Raw genomic sequence first — 19,634 nt, forward strand, 5'->3', positions numbered from 1 at the left:
TCTTTACCCACTAGGTGGCTTTTGTTGTATACAAAAAGTGTTTAATGGGTTAGCAAGTGACGAGAGGTTACTGTTAGTTTAGTGATAAGTCACTAAAGTTCCGTATCAAACATCTCGTGTTCATCGGTATATTTAGGCGTAATAAGAAACTTTCAGGTAAAAAAATCAAACAAAAATACAAGTTAAGGTTAATATTAATTGTAATGACAGATGTGTAGCAGAAATATTATTCTGTGGTTACATTCTTAGATAAGCATATCTGCAGGAAGAAGTTGGAAGACCTTGAGCTCAACAGCCAGTTCTGAGATGGCGTTCCGTGAACTAGTAGATGGTGACTGTGGTGGAAGGAATCCAATGTTAAAAGTAGCGTCACACTTCACCAAAGATCAAGCATTTCGCCAGGATCTAGCTGTTTCACATAGACATCCTGACACAAGGCCTGAAGATGTTGTAAGTTTTCTGGTGGTGATGTATTAACTAGAAATAAATCTAAACATTTATTTTTGTTTTCCTAATACCTAATCTAGATGGTTAGAGAATTCTTGGAAGGTATACCTCCTCCTTCTCAAGTTGGATCAAGAGGAGCCTTTAACATGGAGAGTCTTCTTCGTGAAATGAGAGATTTTGAGAAGCCACAGGGGGTTTCTAGGATTCCCATTCAGGCAGGACCAAATGTGGCTCATTATGCATTTGATGAGAATAACTGGGCAGAAGATTTCTTGAGGAAGGAAACTCATGTGATACCAGAAGATATACCTTCTGCTAGTGGATGGAGCCAAGAATTTCTTGATAGTCCTGGTTATATTGGAGCTGTGGATGGTTATTCTTCAGAATGGGACACCCACTGGGATAGCTTAACCTCCCATATAGAAAAACCAAAATTTACAGCTCCCGACGCATTGGCACAAACTGCTGGTGAAATCATCGACAGAATGAAAGACCCAAAGTTCGCTCAATCTGAGGTAATATTTAGTTTTTGTATAAATACCTGGCAAAAGTATTTCAAAACAATCTTCAGTTTTTGCAGTTCATGCAAAGGGTTAATCAGGGGGAAGAAAATTTGACCGCTGAACCTAAGAGTACGGCCGCTTATGGTAATTCTAACTGGGCAGAAGAATTTGCTGGTGCGGATGGTGTGATAAAACAGCCGGAATCAAGTTCAGATCAAGATTGGACTGCTGAATTCACAACAAACCATCAGCCTGATTTGGCCGAAGAATGGACTAAAGAATTTAGTGGTAGTTCCCCTTTTTAGGCATTGTTATCGTAATCTTTATCTCGAAACGCATTTTCTGTTTTAAAGATGGTGCTAGTGCTGAAGTATTTAGGGGTGAAAATCCCTCAAATAATGATTTCTGGTCACAGCTTCAGCAAGATTGGGAAAAAGCAGCCGATGACAACCCTTCCAGCTATGGGTGGCTTAAGGAAACGCAACAAGATACTTTGAATGAAGTAACGTAACACATATGCATCTTTTTTGTTTCTACTATCTGCATCTGTCACTTTTCTTCAGTATTCGTTTGAGGCAGAGAATCCATATCAGGACAGTTCGGATCCTTACAACACAGGGCTTCAAAAGAGATTGGATGGTGATCTACCCAGTGCCATTTTGCTATTTGAGGCAGCCCTTCAAAAAGATCCTGAACATATAAAAGCCTGGGAAGTTCTCGGTAAGAGCAAAATAGCCACTGCCAAAATCAAAGCTAATTGTCACTTGTCTTTTATTTTAGGGTTGACTCTTGCCGAAAATGAGCAAGATCCAGGAGCCATTACAGCTTATAAGCGTTGTTTAGCACTGGAACCGACAAATTTAGTAGCTATAATGGGCTTAGCAGTCAGTTATACGAACGAATCTTACCAGCTACAGGCTTGCCAAGCCTTGGAGGTAAATGAAATAATTTTGTGTGAATACACGCGCATAAATCATTCGCGAATTTTTTCAGGACTGGCTGCGGAACAATCCCAAGTACGCACATCTGACATCCTCTTCATCAAGTCGAGTGAGTGAACGAGAAAAAACATTTACAAGTCTAGTTTCTGGGTATGTTAAATATCTGACCTACAAATTTTACCTTTTACATAACAGTTCAACTTTATTCAAATTCTGAATTATGTAGCGATACTTTCAATCGAGTCCAGGACATGTATCTTAGGGCGGCACGTTTGCAACCTTCACATGATCTGGATCCTGACGTTCAAACTGGTTTAGGCGTACTTCTTAACCTTTCAGGAGACTTTGATAAAGTAATTTGTCGAAAGAAAGAAATATGGTCTTGTGTTTCTTCATGTGGTAACTTTTATCTATTTAGGCCCCCGATTGTTTCAGATCCGCGCTGCAGATGAAGCCTAATGTAATCTTTCTCGATTTACTTGTATGGATCAATTAATTTATATCTCATTTTTAGGATTCTTTGCTTTGGAATCGTCTTGGAGCAACCTTAGGTGTATATTTTCTCTTACTTTACTACACCCGAGATTTTGTTTTCTCTCTCCAATGTAACGTTTTCTGTTTAATTATAGCGAATGGAGGTCGATCAGAAGAAGCAATTGAGTCTTATTATAAAGCCCTAGAGCTATCACCGGGTTTCATTCGTGCACGCTATAATCTGGCAGTTTCATGTATTAATTTGGGAGCTCACAAGTAAAATATTCTTTCCTTCAATATAATATCTTTCCCTTTAAGCAATTTGATTCGGTTGAACAGGGAGGCTGCTGAGCATCTCGTATCCGCCTTGCTCCTCCAGGCTAGGCGCTCCAAGCGCGTTATGTCCGACAACATTTGGTCGACGTTACGAATGGTACTGAATTTGATGAATAGGAGAGAATTCATTGCTGATATTGACGCCAGGTAAGCTTTTCTCTATAATTTCTAGTGATATACGCCAAATTTATTACGTATTCGATAACAGGGACTTGACTCGTTTGGCTGCCGAATTTGGTATAGCTGAGTAAGCAATTTTTCTTATATGGATAAGATCCAAAAATTTTTTTGTATAGGAAGTCGTTGGTTGACATGCGTTTCCAATATAACTACAGTTTATTTTATCCACTTTTGCGATTTATTTTTTCGCCCTTATATCCCTTATATCCTGATAGATTTTTGTTATAATGTAACGCTTAAAAAAATTTTCTTTCTTTTTCTTCACAACTTCGAGCGAGTCAGCCAATCGTGTTCTTGAGGTTTCCTTTGTGCGACGGGACTTATTAATACGTTAATAAGCGATGGCCCGCTAGTATGGTCAATTGCCTGCTTCAAGGCACTATTGAGTTCTTCAATTGTTTTACAGAGAAATCCTCTTCCGTTTTGACCGAGCTGAGCCAATTTTTCGTAGTGACATTCAGGTAACAAGCTAAGAGGCGGTGTACTAGAATTTAAAAATATATTAATAAAATAATAATTTATCTAATTAATATTTAAAAATTCTGATAGTTATTATTAAAATAATTAGAAAAAAATACATATTACGTAATAATATTTTGTAAATAATTTTTCAACATACGCGATAGTAGGATCCTGCCCCTCGCGAACAATGGCCCAAGTTTCCGGATCAAGTCCATTATAAATCCCATTGTTGTTAACAACAACTATAATCACAGGTAGGTTGTATCTGCAAGAAAGCAGACAACATGATGAAGTACATTTTAGCTAGCATAATGTAGGGGGCAATTAGCTCTACCTTAGCATAGTCTCAATTTCCATTCCACTGAACCCGATGGCCGAATCTCCTTCAACACAAATAACTCGCTTTGTTGGCTCTCTATCACGACAATACATAGCAGCAGCTACAGCAAAGGCAGGCCCAACTCCCATTGTTCCAAATGATCCAGCATCAAGACGGTGACGAGGTAACCTGTTGGAAAGAATTGAACGTCCGATGTCCATGGTATTCGCGCCTTCACTGACGATAATACTATCTATGAATTTGTTATGGAAATCAATTAACATTTTAAGTTATTCCATCATGCACGTTAAGTTCTGATGACTACCTTTTGGAATCAACTTTTGAACTGTGCTTAGAACAGCAAAATAGTTCAGTGGAACACTTACGTCTTTCGTCATACCCTAGAAAATCAATGGTGAGCACTTATAAATTTTTTTCACATAAAATCATACTATAATACTTGCTTACTGTAATGAAAACTTTGTTTGATTCACACTTAGATCGTAGGGATGCCCACCACTCTGAATTATCATCATATTTAAGGCTGGCAGATTGGCTTTGTGCAGTCAATTGATTCATTATGGCACCAACGTCGCCAACAAGAGCAACTGACGATTGGACGCTGTTATGAACCTCCTCGGGTTGAATATCAACTTGGATGATTTTTACTTTTGAATCAAATCGAGGGGGCCTTCCAAAATGCAAAATCCAGTTAAGGCGGGCTCCGAGTACTAAAATTACATCAGCCTTTTGCAAGGCAAGCGAACGAGCAGGAGCAACGCTGTTTATGTCACCATCATCAACTACACCTTTACCCATAGGGGTTGCCAAAACCTAGAATGCCTAAAGGTGTAAACAACTAACATTTTAACTACAGATTCTTATAAGTAATTGTACCGGAATGTTGGTCATTCTCACGAACTGGTTGATAACTTCTTCTGCGCGGGAGTAAGCTGCACCTTTTCCCACTACAAGCAATGGGCGTTGAGCAGATTTTAGAAGATCCACAGCACGCATTATGTCGCTTAACTCTGCGCAACTTTTAGGAGGTTCCAGCAAAGGCAACGGATTTTCGATCTCTTCTCCTGATTCTGTACGACCCAGTAAATCGCCCGGAAAATCCAGGTAAACAGCTCCTGAAGATCGAACGATTTTTTCAGTTATTGCACTAAAAATAGTTAGTTGTTAGCAGTAGGAGCTTTACCTGGTCGTCCGTACGTAGCAACACGAACTGCCTTTTCAACATGTAGGGGAATCATACTCAAGCTTGCTGGTCTAGCAGAGTATTTACAAAATAAACGAGTGGCTTCAACTTGGGGGCATTCCTGAAAAGCCCCCAATCCTTCTTGGGAAGTATCACTAGAACCACCAATCACAACTAATGGCCTGCAAGATGAATAATTAGATTGAGAGTAAACACAAAAGTACATCTACCAGACTAATACTGATGGTACCATCCATTTGATTGTGCATTTGCCATTCCACCAATGGTATGCAGTAATCCAGGTCCAGAAACAGCCAGACAAGCTCCAGGTTTCTTTGTCAGGTACCCAATAGCTTGTGCAGCATAGCATGCAGATTGCTCATTTCTCATTCCAATGTATTTGATTCCCTCCCTTTGGGCAGCGATGGCAACATCAATTACCGGGATACCAACAATACCAAACATGTATTCAACACCCTACATTATTACCAATATGGTTAACAGAAATTCATTAGACAAGGGAATTTCAGATACCTGTTGCTTTAAAGCTTTTGCCAGTATTGTATTGCCATCCATTTCTGATTCCTTTTTCTGTGCCTTTCTGCTATAATATTTCTAGTAGAAAAATAGTTGGTGTGAGAGGCTATTGAGTTATGAACAGTTTGAAGCTAAGCCAGATATGAAAGTCTACACAGTTACACAAACAGATTGGGATAATTGATTAAAGATACCAAGGGTTCGTCCAAATGTCAATATTTGTCAAATCCACGACTATTTCATGTTGCCAGACTTACGAAAAGAGAAAAAACAGGGTATGGTTTTAGCGATTGAATTGAAGAGCCATGATGAGCAACGCCAATGAAGTTGATTGCGATTGATCGCGCGCGATTCATGTCTTAATCGCAATGACGTGAACTTGCAAACTAAGTAGAATAATTTTAAGATGTTTGAATGCAAGATGGCTAATGTGGTAGTTTCACATCCAAAACCGAAGTGTCAACTACGAAGTAATGCTAATCTTAGATTTCTTGTCTGCCAAATGCCACCTTCGTAGGTTTGTTTACAAAGCTTAAGTATCGATTACTGAAAATTACTTGTTGCGTAATGTATTGTGATTTAAAATCACAACATTATTCTTTAGAGCCAATGTGGATCACATCTATACACCTGAAGCACTCACCTGGCAGTTTAGCGCTCGCTCGTACATTTTCATTTGTTTACTCCAATTTTCGGAGAATGGATTTCAATAAAATAAATTTCTGTTTTTTTTTTTATCGCGAGGGCAAAAGAAAGGCGGAGAGAAATGCGAAGACGATATTTTCAGTTCAATCAGGATCGAACTGTCCGTACACAAAATCGTGGAACGCTTAGAGTGATGATCGTAAAGTGATTGTATTTTTTTTATTAATTTTTTTTATTACAGGCGAGCTACGATCACATCACCACACATGAGACTGTCGCTTTCTACCAGTAAATTTAGAATCATCCCTTGTTTCTTTTCCCTGTCGTCTTCGGCGTTCCTTTTTCTCCAGAATCCAATCTCGGCTTTTTTTGGGGGCTTTTCCTGCGCGCAGTTGTTTCATCCTATCTCTGAGCCAGACAACGTACTGTGTAATATACTTTGCATGGACTGCCATGGGAAAAAAAAACATACCTTTTTTGTGAGAATGTAACACAGTTAGGGGCATCTTCGCGAGAGTCTACTCCCAACGCAGTAGGCAGCGGTTGTTGTCCACCTGTCATCAAACACAGAAAAAACTTCTTGGCCTTGGTACTATTAGGGTAGTCAACAACTAATCCGCCTGTAAAACCAGCCTTCATTGCTTGCGATGTGATCAGTTCCACCTGTGAACTATTTTCTGGATAGAACTGGAAAACCGCTCTACTTCCTCGACTCTGGATTAAGAAAATTTTGGGTAAAGAAATATATGAAAAACAATGTATCCAAAAAAACTGACCAGGCAGCCATAGAGTGAAGAAAAAAACGTGTACAGTCTTTTTGCTGGGTTGTGAGACTTCTGATCTGCATTGCATAGCCTTTATAAAGAATGGTACGTGATGGAAATCAGAATTTTTTTGTACTACGTACGTAAGTAAAATTTATGGAAAAAAGATAAAAACATACCATTGTAAAGCCGATATACTTATGGCGCCATCGAAAGCACCTGCACGAAATGGTAGGCCTTGGCCTAGGTCCCCCAAAAGGAGATCACCTTCCACTTCTCTTTCCTTTGCCACACCTTAGAAAACACAAGGTAACATGAAATGAATAAAAAAATGTATTTAAAATAAAATAAAATACCCAGCATAGCTGATGAAATGTCAACTCCTGTCCATACATGTCCTTGTTCAGTCAATGTTTCTCCACTGAGGCCTGATCCACAGCCCAAATCAATTATATGGCAAGGCTGGTTTTCAGGTAAACATAACAATTCTACTGCCCTCTCTGACATGACAAGTTGAATTTCCATCATTCGTGTGCTAGAAAAGAAAAACAGTAAGTTAAATTTAAAAAGAAACATAATAATGGCAAAGCATTCCATACTTCCGTGTGTATTTTCGAGCTTCATCTTCGCCGTAAAACTAGAGAAATTAAAACGCATTATACTATCTTTTTATTATTTTTTTTAATTTAAATTTTGACAGCTTACAATTTCCGGTGGAGCTTGATGTTCAGGACGACCCGACATGCTACTACAATTATTTTCTTCCTCACTTTTTGTTGTATATGTAGAGAATTGCCGAGAAAGACAAACTGATTTAAATGCGGACAACAAATTAAAGTAATGTAATAAATTAGGTTAGGAAACAAATAGTACACGCGTGCTGTATTGCACCTGAGCTGCAGACGACACAAAAAGGACATCTAGCAGTAACGCATAGAAGCTGACGTGTTTTCATAAGCTGAAATTTTTCATCTTGACATGCGGGCCTCCATGTGAAGGACAAAACTCTGAACGCAGTTAAAGGTTATCTGCTTAACTTAAGTCGTACAAGAACGTACGTACATTGTGTATTCCGAGAACCAACAGTCGTCAACTTACCTTCAAAGAATTTCGGTAATTTCTGGCCTTAAAATTTATTTTCTGGTTTATCGTTCACAACAGGTTATAAGATGTTTACTACACCAGACTACATGTTAAGATTGTAACAAAGACGTTACAGCCTCTTCGTGAGAGTACTGCGTTTGTTAGTTGTCCGTTGTTACAATGTTCACAAAATTAAAAAAAGTTCTTGATCTAGAACTTTAAATTCTGTGAGAAGTTTATTATTCCAGAGCTTTTTCATGTGCACTGGATTTTGCTGTTGAATCAGTGTGTGATAATCAGAAATTTTAATCTCTTTTTAGGTAGCTCATATAGGAGTAATAAAGTGTTAATTATGGCAAGACTAGATGAAATCTGCAAGTTGCCAGGTCACCAAGGAATTGTATGGAATGTAGGATGGAACCAAGAAGGAACTATTTTGGTTTCATGTGGTGAAGACAAAACTGTTCGTCTTTGGGCCAGGAACATCAATTCAGAAAACAACCTCTGGGTGTGTCACTCTATTTTATCTGACGGGCACCAGCGCACCATCAGATCAGTCTCATTTTCTCCCTGTAATAAGCTTATTGCCTCAGCAAGTTTTGATGGTACAGTTTGCATTTGGGAAAAGAAAACCAGCATGAAGGGCAATCAGTATGAATGCACAGCCACTTTAGAGGGGCATGAAAACGAAGTCAAATGCGTTGCCTGGTCGGCATCCGGCTCCTTTCTGGCAACATGCAGCCGTGATAAAAGTGTATGGATATGGGAGGTAGGCGAAGATGGTGACTTTGAATGCGCTGCCGTCTTGAGCGCCCATACCCAAGACGTAAAAAAAGTTATCTGGCATCCACATCAAGATATCTTGGCCTCGGCTAGCTATGACAATACGGTGAGATTATTTTGCGAGGAGGACGACGACTGGGTCTGCTTCGGGACGTTGAAATCCCATGATTCAACCGTCTGGAGTTTGGCTTTTGACTCTTCAGGAAAAAATTTGGCGACATGCAGTGACGATCGAACAATTAAGATTTGGAAAGAATATCTTCCGGGAAATGAATTTGGAATCGCCACGTCGGATAATACCCCAACCTGGAAGTGTGTCTGCACCTTGTCCGGAGTCCATCCTCGTGCAATATACGACATTTCGTGGTGTCACCAAACCGGTCTGATAGCTACTGCTTCCGGCGACGATGCTATTCGTATTTTCCGTATTGATCCGGAGAGCGATCCACATGCTCCTACCTTAGAACAACTTGTCACAGTACCAAGAGCTCATGAACAGGACGTTAACTCGGTGGCGTGGAATCCAGTGATTCCAGGCCTCCTGGCCTCTTGCAGTGATGACATGCACCTCAAAGTGTGGCAGTATAAAGGATGAAATAAGTTGTATGCCATTTCAGCATTTGGGCATGGTTCAATAAAGACTTCATACATTTCTATTATTTTTTTTTGTGTGGCCTAATGACTATTTCTCCTCTAATGTCCTAGTGCCTTGTGGTTCATCTGAACGCAGAAGTAAACAGTTTATTTATTTTTTTATTCTTTTATTTGATTGCAGGGGTTTTTAATGTTGACGAATTGCATCCGTCATCTAGTTAGACATCGCATACAACTTCAAAATTATTCTAGGGCCATGTCCAATCTAACGCTGTGCTCAGTGATTGACGAGCTTAATCGACTAGCCCCCTTGTCGTTAGCGGAACCATGGGATAATGTTGGTCTTTTAGTTGAGCCTTCCAGTTCGAAAATTGTTAAGAAGATATTACTCACCAATGACTTGACACCTAGTGTAATGCAAGAAGCTGAGGATTCTTCAGTTGACCTGATCTACTCTTATCATCCTCCTATCTTCGCACCTTTAAAGCGCATCTCAGCCGCAAACTGGAAAGTAAGTTTAATATCCATTTGCAAGATGTTCATTGATAAACTTATTTAAGATTGGTTGTACTCAATAGGAGAATATTATAGCTAAATGCTTGGAGAATAAAATAGCGGTTTTCTCTCCTCATACTGCATTAGACGCTCTAAAAGGTGGTGTCAACGACTGGTTGGCTGAAGCGTTTGGTATGTTGTTAATTTCTGTGTGTTTTTTAATGTTACGATAAATATGTAACTATTTGCATTTAGGTTCCCATGTTGCTTCGTGTGAACCGTTAACAACATCGTACGCTGCGTTTCCTCGTCGAAACTGCACGCACATGGTAGAAATTCCCGTGCCTTTCAACCCAGAAGGAAAAAAATTGGTTCGATCAATCCTGGAGTTGGTTGCGTCCGTTCCGGAAGCTCGTCTGGAAGAACAGTAAAATTATTCGCTCTTGAACCGATAACTGTTAAAAATAACTAGATGATATTTATTATATTTGCTAATTCAGCATTTCTACTGCGGATGGGTATGAGCAAATGACAATCATGGCCCCGGAAAAAGCCTTGCCATCCCTCATCGAGTTGGTTAACCATTGCTCATTTGCAAACGCATCTCGCTATGTTCGTATCATCCGGGTTGAGAAGGTAAAGCTCCTCATAGTTTAGAGTTAATTAGTGACTAAATATTTGTTTCTATAGCCTCCAATTCCTGGTCATGGAATGGGGCGACTGATTCGCCTGAAAGAGCCAGTGACAATCAGCCATGCCATAGAATTGGTAAAGAGCCATCTGAAGCTGGAGCATGTACGTCTAGCAATCGCACATAATGCAAAGGATGTGAACACGATCGCGTTATGTGCTGGTTCAGGTGCTTCAGTATTAAAGAACGTCAAAGCAGACGTTTTCTTAACTGGAGAGATGTCTCATCACGAAGTACTCGATGCCGTCCAGCGCGGAACCAGCGTCATTTTATGTGAGCACTCAAACACCGAGCGTGGATTTCTTACTAAGTGGAAAGACGTTCTTACATCAGCGCTTGGAGAAAGTATCCAGATAATCGTATCGGTTAATGATCACGATCCACTACACGTTGTTTAATGGCACCTTGAAGTAGCCTAAAGTTTCAATTTCAAAGATTCTTCATGGGTCCTTCTCTTGGGTACAACATAAAACAGTTGAGATGATCTTGGCATCATACTTCCAATAAAGAAAGTGCATAATGAGTATTGAGAAATCTAACAATCAGATTTATTAGTTCATGTAATGTACATCTGTTTAATTTTGTTCTTTTCTAGATGCCAATGATATTTAAGTTTAGCCCAAATACCCAGGCACATGGAGATAACTCTTTTCTCCTGTAACCCTTCTGGCCTAGACTTCATGGCTCTATATACTGAGGTGATAACAATCCTGGCTTTTTTGAAGTGATTGCATTGGATGAAGCTTATGGCAAGGTACAGCTGGCAACGCATTAAGGTTACAGGATCACAAAGTTTCTCTGCAATCTTATACTGCTGAAAGGAAATCCTTCCTGCTGCCTTTGCCTGAAGAAGAAAATAACTTGCTAAAATGTATCACTAATGATCAACAAATGTTGAACTAAATACTTACACAATCAGTAAGTTGATCACCTAGGGATGAAAAGGCTCCACCTAAGGTAGACAGGCAAGACATCATGTGGTCTAATTCAATCCTTTCATTGACCAACAGCTGAACTTGGTATCCACTGGGAAAACAAAAAAAAAAAATATAATTATTACAAAATGCAAGGTGTTCTTACACATCAACCACTAACAATCTCTGATCCATGTAGTATCGGACTGGTGGTTTTAACAAAATGTGAACAATTATTGTGGTCAAGTGATTTGAACTTGACTGGCTTGCAAAATGAATCCACGCTTGTTTTGCAAAGACACGAGATCTCAGGAGTTCACATCGGAAATATGATGCAACATGAGCATAGAGACAAAAGTGAAAAGTTGTCACTGTCTTTTCATCAACACTAATGGTATCTAGCAGAAAAGAGCCTTCATCTGTATTTCGAATACTGTCTTCTCTAATCTTCTTGTTATACAATTTTAATGTAGTAGACTCCTGTAAACTGTAATCGCTATATCTTGCTACAATTACTAATTGCCTTCTCATTTCGAATGTAAAATCAGCTACAGAAAATGTTTTGATTAAGAAAACGACACCTAGCGGCGTTGGATCAAAGCTATGAAAATAAGAATATCGTGTTGTTGTTTGTTGTCGTCTGCTTAACTTTTACGTCTACAGTATGGCCTCCGTGTATTCTCCAAAAAGCAACGCAATTTTAGGTATAATAGAATAATTAACAAACCTTTGTTCTTAGTATCGTTTTAATATCGTATATCTACAGAACACAGTGTTGTGAAAGACAATCCGGCCTTCTCCATGGTAAACCATAGTGACGAAACGAAATGTCGTCAATGGATCGGATGACGGAAGAGGGCTTCTCATAATCAACCTAAAAATATTAAAAGAATTAGCATTTCATATACCTGCTGTCAAGGACAATTTGTTAAATTCTGATTGAGGAGATGAAAGAATGTGTAGTATAGTATAGTGTATAGTATTTTTTTGGTTTTTTTTTGCATTCCTCTGGGACTAGAAGAGATGACAATTCCAATGGAGAAAGTATCTAAAAATGTAAGTAATAAATGAATGTTATGGTTAACTAGTGGGGAGTTAAGGTTTGATTATACCTCAGCATCCCCATTAGCCAATGTTTTATACAGCTGAACTTTCAAGGCATCATAGAGCTATTTTTTAAAATTAAGAAATGAACCCCAAAAACAAAAATACATTTTGAACCTCATCAGTAGGTGTGTGGCCTGGTTTTCTTTTCAAATCTGGCAGCTGTATAATATTACCAGTATGAATTATGAGTCCCTTGGTCATCGTCGTATGCACAATTTTCCAGCTTAGTCAATAAACACAAGCCATCAAGTAGTGTGACAAACTGAATTTAGAGAGAATGCGCAGACACGGTGAATTGAAACGTAGAAGGGAAGAGTGCTTTAGAACACTATCTAAGTTACTGTACAGATTTTTGAAAGATAGCTACAGAAACTTTTTGTCTACCAATAGTGACTTGACATTTCAACGAAGTTAGATCGTCTGCTGTTCTGAATATTTCATGTTGGGTCGCAAGGACGAAAATGGAGGAACGCTTTTGTTCCAGCAAGATACTAGTAGAACCTGAAACATTGTTTTGACAAGTACTGTCATATACCAAGTAAGTAACGGATTTAATCGTGTTAAATGTACGATTTTTCGATTCGAGTCTATTTAGGTGTCAGAACTGAAATTGTACTTTTAGAACTTTTAAAACACCGCATAACTTTTATTAACACTAGTTTACTTTTACAACTATCAAAATCTTGTTAACCATTTAGAGTAGAACAAAGTTCATTTTTTAGATTTCCGGAATTTCAACTTCCGGTTTTAAAATGCTAAATATCTCCTTAATGGTTAGTCTGTCAGAAAAAAATTCACATTTTCGTAATCCTCGTCAAATTTGGGGTCGACTCCATGTATCAGCTTAAAATATCCGAAAATCTTCAAAAATTTTTTTGATTTTGGTCGATTTTGGTCAAATCCGACTTTTGGCCAAAAACCCGTTAATCCAACCCCAAATTTGATAAGCATCACGAAAATCCTACTCGTTTTTGTTATGGGCACACTATTTCCGGAGATATTGATTACTTTCGGTTACTTCCGGAAAATTTTCGTGACAATTTGCAAGAAGTAAAAGATGAGCTGTATTACTCTAAAAATTTTAAATGTTTTTCTTACATGCGTTAGGGTGTTGCAGCTTTTATTCCGTATTTTTCTTGCTATCAACAGTACAGTCTGATCCTAAGAGCAACGACAGTTTTAGCTACAAATGTTTAGCACCTCGTCTTGCAACTAGTAGTTGATATTCTAGGTTTATATGTTTAAAATTTGAACCAACTGTCTGAGGATAGTAAAGTTCAAGCACTTAAAAGCAAGAATTGTACTGATTTAAAAGTAAAATCTATTTTCTTTGGATTTCAGACGGAAAAACTAGATGGCGTTGATGTGCGTCTATGATAAATATTACGAGTGACAAGTTAAATGGGTGTTTGTTACGTTTATACATGTTTAGTGTTTCAAAGGATTTTTCGTCAAAAAAATTGCGGTATGTTATTATCTGTTCAGTATTGCTATCGTTGTGTAAGTATTGAAACAGAAATCCTTAAAATATATTGCTTTTTGTATGTGGTAGAGTTTTGCCTTGTCAGTTGCTGAACCAGTAGCCTGCATTCCTGCTATCAACGTACCACAAGGGATGCTGACACTTTAAGAAGACCCATAGTAACCACTATGCCTGAGAAATGAACATCACCATCCTGTTCAGGTATTGTTAATGGACTTGAACTCTTTTGTTTTAGCTTCGTGATGTGTTCTCTCATCACTAAACAACAGTCTTCGTCTACTATGTGTTGCTAATCATCAGCCTTCATCATCCCATGTATCCAGATTTTAAAGCTTCTCTGCTCAGCCAGCCATCCTCTATACACTTCAGCTCTTCATTGTGGTATTACAGAATATTACTTATCTTCCACTACATGCACCTGTAACAATTTTCTCTACACAGGCTTCTCTTCCTCTCTTCTTAGCCTGCCAAATGCAAACAGGAATAAAGGTTCATCTCCATTGCCATACCATGGTATTTTCATTTGTTGGCTTATCTGGATTTCTTATTTTTACATCTAAATCTTTTTTTTAGAAATTGAAAATGTCATTGTTAATCCTGCTGCCAAATCGTCTTCCCGTACGAGTCATGCAGTTTTAGATTCCTCATGGAATTTCCTTGTGAGTAAAAAAAAAAAAAATAAAAAAAAAAAATAAAAAGGGTTTTCGCATTAAAAATTGCGTTGTCATTCTCATTTGTCAATTTTCTCTTCAGGCAACATCCACCCAGGCTGAAAAGGACATCCTACTAGTTGTGTGGACCAAACCTGCCTCGCCGTCTTCGCCTCGCCATCCTCGCCTCGCCGTCTTCGCCTCGCCATCCTCGCCTCGCCGTCTTCGCCTCGCCATCCTCGCCTCGCCGTCTTCGCCTCGCCATCCTCGCCTCGCCGTCTTCGCCTCGCCATCCTCGCCTCGCCGTCTTCGCCTCGCCATCCTCGCCTCGCCGTCTTCGCCTCGCCATCCTCGCCTCGCCGTCTTCGCCTCGCCATCCTCGCCTCGCCGTCTTCGCCTCGCCATCCTCGCCTCGCCGTCTTCGCCTCGCCATCCTCGCCTCGCCGTCTTCGCCTCGCCATCCTCGCCTCGCCGTCTTCGCCTCGCCATCCTCGCCTCGCCGTCTTCGCCTCGCCATCCTCGCCTCGCCGTCTTCGCCTCGCCATCCTCGCCTCGCCGTTTTCGCCTCGCCATCTTCTCCACGCCATCCTCGCCACGCCATCCTCGCCTTACCGTCTTTGCTCGCGCCCGGCTTCTCCTCATCGCCGTCATCGTGGAACGTCGCGTTTTTGGTATTTTGTTTTGTTGGTATTTTGTTTTGTTTTGTATTGTTGTATGTTTAAAGTTAACCCGTTGGCTGCCACCCATTTTGCTCCCCTTTTTTTTTTAGTTTAGGGACCGGCGGCGCTGTTCTGCTCCATGGTTGATCAGCCATGGGGTGGGGCAGTCGCCTTGCGCCTTATGGTGCCGTAGGCAATGCACCAGTAGGGACTTCCCCTTGTCGATGCGATGGTGGAGTACCTGGGGTGTGCATTCCCGTAAAGGTCTCCATCATCAAGTCAGCCCGGACTTGTCTTCGGACAAGTCCCCCTTTCATCGGATCCCTCTGAAACGATGCGTAGCGAATGTAGAAAAACAACCTACGGGTTGTAATGGCTTGGCAGCCAACGGGTTAACTTAAGTGTTTGTGTTTATATGCATGTATGTATTGTATATATTGTATAACATGTGATGTAAAACTGTGGTGGAATTGTGGGTGGAGGTGGGATAATACAAAACCAATTCCATTTATATCTTTGTGTATTGAATTTTATAATTAAAGAAGAAAACCAATTTCAAGACATGCAAACTTAAATTATCATTGAGCAATCTATAGGCAACAAGTACTTATATACTTTATATACTTTTACCTATAGGCAGAACTAAAATTTGCAATTCAAATTCTCAACGTGGATAGCCATTATGCTGGCACCAACTTTAAATTTCTGCCACTGCAAACTCAAATTAGTTTTGTTGAATTTAATCCATGTTTTGCACTTTGCTCTGTTGACACATTTCAGCAACTCTTCACATATGTTTTCTCACTAGTACGCAAATAGCTTCAAAATGTTTTAAATCTCAATATAATTCAATTTCACCACCAAGGCAAGAAAACAAAGTTAAACAATCTATATTGTGTTGACAGCCGGCAAATTGTATTCTTGCTCTTGGAATGCTGCTTTCTGGAACCTCACTAATGAACCAAGGAGTGTCCTGCAACAACAGCTACCATCCCAGAATTCCAATGATAAGTGTGGGAATAAAATGGTGGGTTCTGGAAAATAGACAAAATAACAAGAGTTGAGGTGTTAATGTCGCTATCTTTCCATTCTTACCAATCTGTGTTTTCCTACGTCAACCAACAGATGACAAATCAAGTCCCAAATTGACGCTCCAGCTCCATGTAATTACTTGTTCCAACACCTAATCAAAAGAAAAACAAGAACAAATAAATGAACAAAATCCTTCATGAAGGCAAATCTATAACATAGATAACCATTTTCAATAACCGAGGGTGTAGGCCAGGCTCAACACCAAAAGGGGACCATGCCATTCCTGTAACCCGTTGCCTGACACATGCCAGAATGCTTGTGTGTGATTAAATTTTGGAAAGATGCAAAATTTGACAAAATGGCTTCGGCCAGTGGCAAGAACGAATCAGCATGTTAACACGATCAGATAAGACAAAGGCATTCGTGTGAATGTCAAGATGTTTTCTATAATCAACTAAATGTACGAGTATAAAAAAATTGGTAAAAGTAACATGAGAAAAGCAGTTTCTTTGTTGATTAGAGAGTGTTAATGCCCAAGGAATTACAAAAAGACATATTAAAGTAATAAAAGATTTTTAAAAACCGGACAACGTATCAGAAGATGATTTGTAGTGACCCATGCTTCGTTCACAATGGCGATGGCACACTTCAGACGAATGTAAATTCCACTAGATCGGGACCAAAAAATCTTAGATGCACTGCTATCTACATGTGCACTGCCATCTATCGAAATATATTTCAGTTATTAAGCCCGACTTTTTTTGTACAAAAAATCGACACTTTGTTTTCGTTTTAATTTTGTACAAAAAGTCGTACTTAATTCAAATCAATGTCCAATTTGGATTCTCAGCCCTACAGTGTGAAAAAGTAGGCAGTGGAAAAAGTTCTGCTGATTGTGCTGACCTGCACAATGCCAGATTCATGTAAGCAATCTTGAAAATTTCCTGCAGTCAAATACATGACACCAAAGAAAAGAATGCACATACCTACTTTATGTGACAAAATTCCTTTGGCAGCAATGTTGGTTAACAAATAAATTCTCATTCGTCCAAGCATTTATTAATGCTTCCTTTTCACTATTAAATATAGATATTTTCACATGCTTGCCACTAACAAAAATAGTTTGAATTATAAATGTTCTCCTGGAAAATCCACTGTTCCCAATTTTCACACAACACTGAGTTACGAAAAAACATTTTTTTTGCCATTGCTGCTACCACAGGCCTGTGCTTCCACTGATGTTTTTGGTTTGAACAACAAAAATTCGTTCATATCTACAATTATCCAGTATCAAATCATATTTAACTAAATTAACTTCTTTTGCAGAGATCCATACTCTTCAAAGTATCAGTTCTATCATGAAGGAGAATGATGGGAGAAACATCGACATGCTAAATTTGTGGGAGTATGCTGATTGCTGAAGCCTGACTGGAGCTAATCCGCTTGGTGGCACCAGTCTGCAGTAATAAAAAGTTGAGGTATAATAGAATAATTAACAAACCTATGTTCTTAGTATCGTTTTAATATCGTAAATCTACAGAACACAGTGTTGTGAAAGACAATCCGGCCTTCTCCATGGTAAACCATATTGACGAATCGAAATGTCGTCAATGGATCGGATGACGGAAGAGGGCTTCTCATAATCAACCTAAAAATATTAAAAGCATTAGCATTTCATATACCTGCTGTCAAGGACAATTTGTTAAATTCTGATTGAGGAGATGAAAGAGATAATTTATAGTATTTTTTTTTTTTTTTTGCATTCCTCTGGGACTAGAAGAGATGACAATTCCAATGGAGAAAGTATCTAAAAATGTAAGTAATAAATGAATGTTATGGTTAACTAGTGGGGAGTTAAGGTTTGATTATACCTCAGCATCCCCATTAGCCAATGTTTTATACAGCTGAACTTTCAAGGCATCATAGAGCTATTTTTTAAAATTAAGAAATGAACCCCAAAAACAAAAATACATTTTGAACCTCATCAGTAGGTGTGTGGCCTGGTTTTCTTTTCAAATCTGGCAGCTGTATAATATTACCAGTATGAATTATCAGTCCCTTGGTCATCGTCGTATGCACAATTTTCCAGCTTAGTCAATAAACACAAGCTATCAAGTAGGGTGACAAACTGAATTTAGAGAGAATGCGCAGACACGGTGAATTGAAACGTAGAAGGGAAGAGTGCTTTAGAACACTATCTAAGTTATTTTACAGATTGTTGAAAGATAGCTAAAGAAACTTTTTGTCTACCAATAGTGACTTGACATTTCAACGAAGTTAGATCGTCTGCTGTTCTGAATATTTCATGTTGGGTCGCAAGGACGAAAATGGAGGAACGCTTTTGTTTCAGCCAGATACTAGTAGAACCTGAAACATTGTTTTGACAAGTACTGTCATATACCAAGTAAGTAACGGATTTAATCGTGTTAAATGTACGATTTTTCGATTCGAGTCTATTTAGGTGTCAGAACTGAAATTGTACTTTTAGAACTTTTAAAACACCGCATAACTTTTATTAACACTACTTTACTTTTACAACTATCAAAATCTTGTTAACCATTTAGAGTAGAACAAAGTTCATTTTTTAGATTTCCGGAATTTCAACTTCCGGTTTTAAAATGCTAAATATCTCCTTAATGGTTAGTCTGTCATAAAAAAAATCACATTTTCGTAATCCTCGTCAAATTTGGGGTCGACTCCATGTATCAGCTTAAAATATCCGAAAATCGTCCAAAATTTTTTGATTTTGGTCGATTTTGGTCAAATCCGACTTTTGGCCAAAAACCCGTTAATCCAACCCCAAATTTGATAAGCATCACGAAAATCCTACTCGTTTTTGTTATGGGCACACTATTTCCGGAGATATTGATTACTTTCGGTTACTTCCGGAAAATTTTCGTGACAATTTGCAAGAAGTAAAAAATGAGCTGTATTACTCTAAAAATTTCAAATGTTTTTCTTACATGCGTTAGGGTGTTGCAGCTTTTACTCCGTATTTTTCTTGCTATCAACAGTACAGTCTGATCCTAAGAGCAACGACAGTTTTAGCTACAAATGTTTAGCACCTCGTCTTGCAACTAGTAGTTGATATTCTAGGTTTATATGTTTAAAATTTGAACCAACTGTCTGAGGTTAGTAAAGTTCAAGCACTTAAAAGCAAGAATTGTACTGATTTAAAAGTAAAATCTATTTTCTTTGGATTTCAGACGGAAAAACTAGATGGCGTTGATGTGCGTCTATGATAAAAATTACGAGTGACAAGTTAAATGGGTGTTTGTTACGTTTATACATGTTTAGTGTTTCAAAGGATTTTTCGTCAACAAAAGGGCGG

General features: G+C 38.8%; 5 protein-coding genes and 2 long non-coding RNA genes across 27 annotated transcripts; 3 read left to right on the top strand and 4 right to left on the bottom strand.

Annotated features, from left to right (window-relative positions):
• The first annotated feature begins 5 nt into the window (after window positions 1–5).
• Window positions 6–3,045, top strand: LOC116930936 (peroxisomal targeting signal 1 receptor). Of its 4 annotated transcripts, none has more exons than XM_032938382.2 (14): window positions 7–156; window positions 250–450; window positions 528–962; window positions 1,019–1,238; window positions 1,304–1,452; window positions 1,514–1,670; window positions 1,731–1,885; window positions 1,944–2,041; window positions 2,118–2,244; window positions 2,310–2,351; window positions 2,406–2,442; window positions 2,521–2,641; window positions 2,705–2,848; window positions 2,910–3,045. In XM_032938382.2, the coding sequence occupies exons 2-14, from the start codon at window positions 307–309 to the stop codon at window positions 2,950–2,952; spliced, it is 1,872 nt and encodes a 623-aa protein (XP_032794273.2). In that variant the 5' UTR covers window positions 7–156; window positions 250–306; the 3' UTR covers window positions 2,953–3,045. The 4 variants fall into 4 exon arrangements, with proteins under 4 accessions (XP_032794271.2, XP_032794272.2, XP_032794273.2 ...); XM_032938383.2 differs by having other exon boundaries at window positions 1,028–1,238; XM_032938380.2 differs by having other exon boundaries at window positions 6–156; window positions 2,406–2,641.
• Window positions 3,019–5,910, bottom strand: LOC116930937 (2-hydroxyacyl-CoA lyase 1). 2 transcript variants are annotated; one of them, XM_032938384.2, is made up of 10 exons: window positions 5,661–5,910; window positions 5,401–5,481; window positions 5,117–5,343; window positions 4,867–5,048; window positions 4,560–4,798; window positions 4,131–4,496; window positions 3,988–4,063; window positions 3,678–3,915; window positions 3,501–3,608; window positions 3,019–3,365 (listed from the first exon to the last, which is right to left on the bottom strand). In XM_032938384.2, exons 1-10 carry the CDS (start codon window positions 5,757–5,759, stop codon window positions 3,143–3,145), a joined length of 1,839 nt encoding a protein of 612 aa, XP_032794275.2. In that variant the 5' UTR covers window positions 5,760–5,910; the 3' UTR covers window positions 3,019–3,142. The 2 variants fall into 2 exon arrangements, with proteins under 2 accessions (XP_032794275.2, XP_045034798.1); XM_045178863.1 differs by having other exon boundaries at window positions 5,598–5,666.
• A 329-nt stretch (window positions 5,911–6,239) lies between these two features.
• On the bottom strand, window positions 6,240–7,701 carry LOC116930941 (probable 18S rRNA (guanine-N(7))-methyltransferase). The gene is made up of 7 exons (XM_032938390.2): window positions 7,518–7,701; window positions 7,412–7,449; window positions 7,169–7,347; window positions 6,992–7,106; window positions 6,825–6,903; window positions 6,521–6,762; window positions 6,240–6,456 (listed from the first exon to the last, which is right to left on the bottom strand). The coding sequence occupies exons 1-7, from the start codon at window positions 7,554–7,556 to the stop codon at window positions 6,306–6,308; spliced, it is 843 nt and encodes a 280-aa protein (XP_032794281.1). The 5' UTR covers window positions 7,557–7,701; the 3' UTR covers window positions 6,240–6,305.
• A 68-nt stretch (window positions 7,702–7,769) lies between these two features.
• Window positions 7,770–10,982, top strand: LOC116930939 (probable cytosolic iron-sulfur protein assembly protein Ciao1). 2 transcript variants are annotated; one of them, XM_032938386.2, is made up of 6 exons: window positions 7,775–7,925; window positions 9,454–9,783; window positions 9,851–9,959; window positions 10,023–10,194; window positions 10,268–10,403; window positions 10,458–10,982. In XM_032938386.2, the coding sequence occupies exons 2-6, from the start codon at window positions 9,463–9,465 to the stop codon at window positions 10,854–10,856; spliced, it is 1,137 nt and encodes a 378-aa protein (XP_032794277.2). In that variant the 5' UTR covers window positions 7,775–7,925; window positions 9,454–9,462; the 3' UTR covers window positions 10,857–10,982. The 2 variants fall into 2 exon arrangements, with proteins under 2 accessions (XP_032794279.2, XP_032794277.2); XM_032938388.2 differs by lacking the exons at window positions 9,454–9,783; window positions 9,851–9,959; window positions 10,023–10,194; window positions 10,268–10,403; window positions 10,458–10,982 and adding an exon at window positions 8,216–9,337 and having other exon boundaries at window positions 7,770–7,925.
• Window positions 10,983–10,984: 2 nt separating this feature from the next.
• On the bottom strand, window positions 10,985–12,061 carry LOC116930942 (uncharacterized protein F58A4.6). The gene is made up of 3 exons (XM_032938391.2): window positions 11,554–12,061; window positions 11,370–11,484; window positions 10,985–11,302 (listed from the first exon to the last, which is right to left on the bottom strand). The coding sequence occupies exons 1-3, from the start codon at window positions 11,901–11,903 to the stop codon at window positions 11,015–11,017; spliced, it is 753 nt and encodes a 250-aa protein (XP_032794282.2). The 5' UTR covers window positions 11,904–12,061; the 3' UTR covers window positions 10,985–11,014.
• Window positions 12,062–13,883: 1,822 nt separating this feature from the next.
• On the top strand, window positions 13,884–14,883 carry LOC116931006. 3 transcript variants are annotated; one of them, XR_006651234.1, is made up of 6 exons: window positions 13,884–13,944; window positions 14,032–14,163; window positions 14,232–14,343; window positions 14,404–14,475; window positions 14,536–14,621; window positions 14,716–14,883. It is a non-coding gene; the product is annotated as an uncharacterized LOC116931006 (long non-coding RNA). The 3 variants fall into 3 exon arrangements; XR_006651233.1 differs by having other exon boundaries at window positions 14,263–14,343; XR_006651235.1 differs by having other exon boundaries at window positions 14,286–14,343.
• A 1,215-nt stretch (window positions 14,884–16,098) lies between these two features.
• On the bottom strand, window positions 16,099–18,617 carry LOC116931003. Of its 14 annotated transcripts, none has more exons than XR_006651228.1 (6): window positions 18,343–18,617; window positions 18,175–18,231; window positions 17,290–18,110; window positions 16,528–17,206; window positions 16,367–16,454; window positions 16,099–16,305 (listed from the first exon to the last, which is right to left on the bottom strand). It is a non-coding gene; the product is annotated as an uncharacterized LOC116931003 (long non-coding RNA). The 14 variants fall into 14 exon arrangements; XR_006651225.1 differs by having other exon boundaries at window positions 18,284–18,617; XR_006651223.1 differs by having other exon boundaries at window positions 17,290–17,760; window positions 17,842–18,110; window positions 18,175–18,609.
• Window positions 18,618–19,634: the final 1,017 nt, after the last annotated feature.

This window comes from Daphnia magna, linkage group LG9 (assembly GCF_020631705.1).
Source record: "Daphnia magna isolate NIES linkage group LG9, ASM2063170v1.1, whole genome shotgun sequence".
In the NCBI taxonomy this organism is placed as follows: Eukaryota; Metazoa; Arthropoda; class Branchiopoda; order Diplostraca; family Daphniidae; genus Daphnia; species Daphnia magna.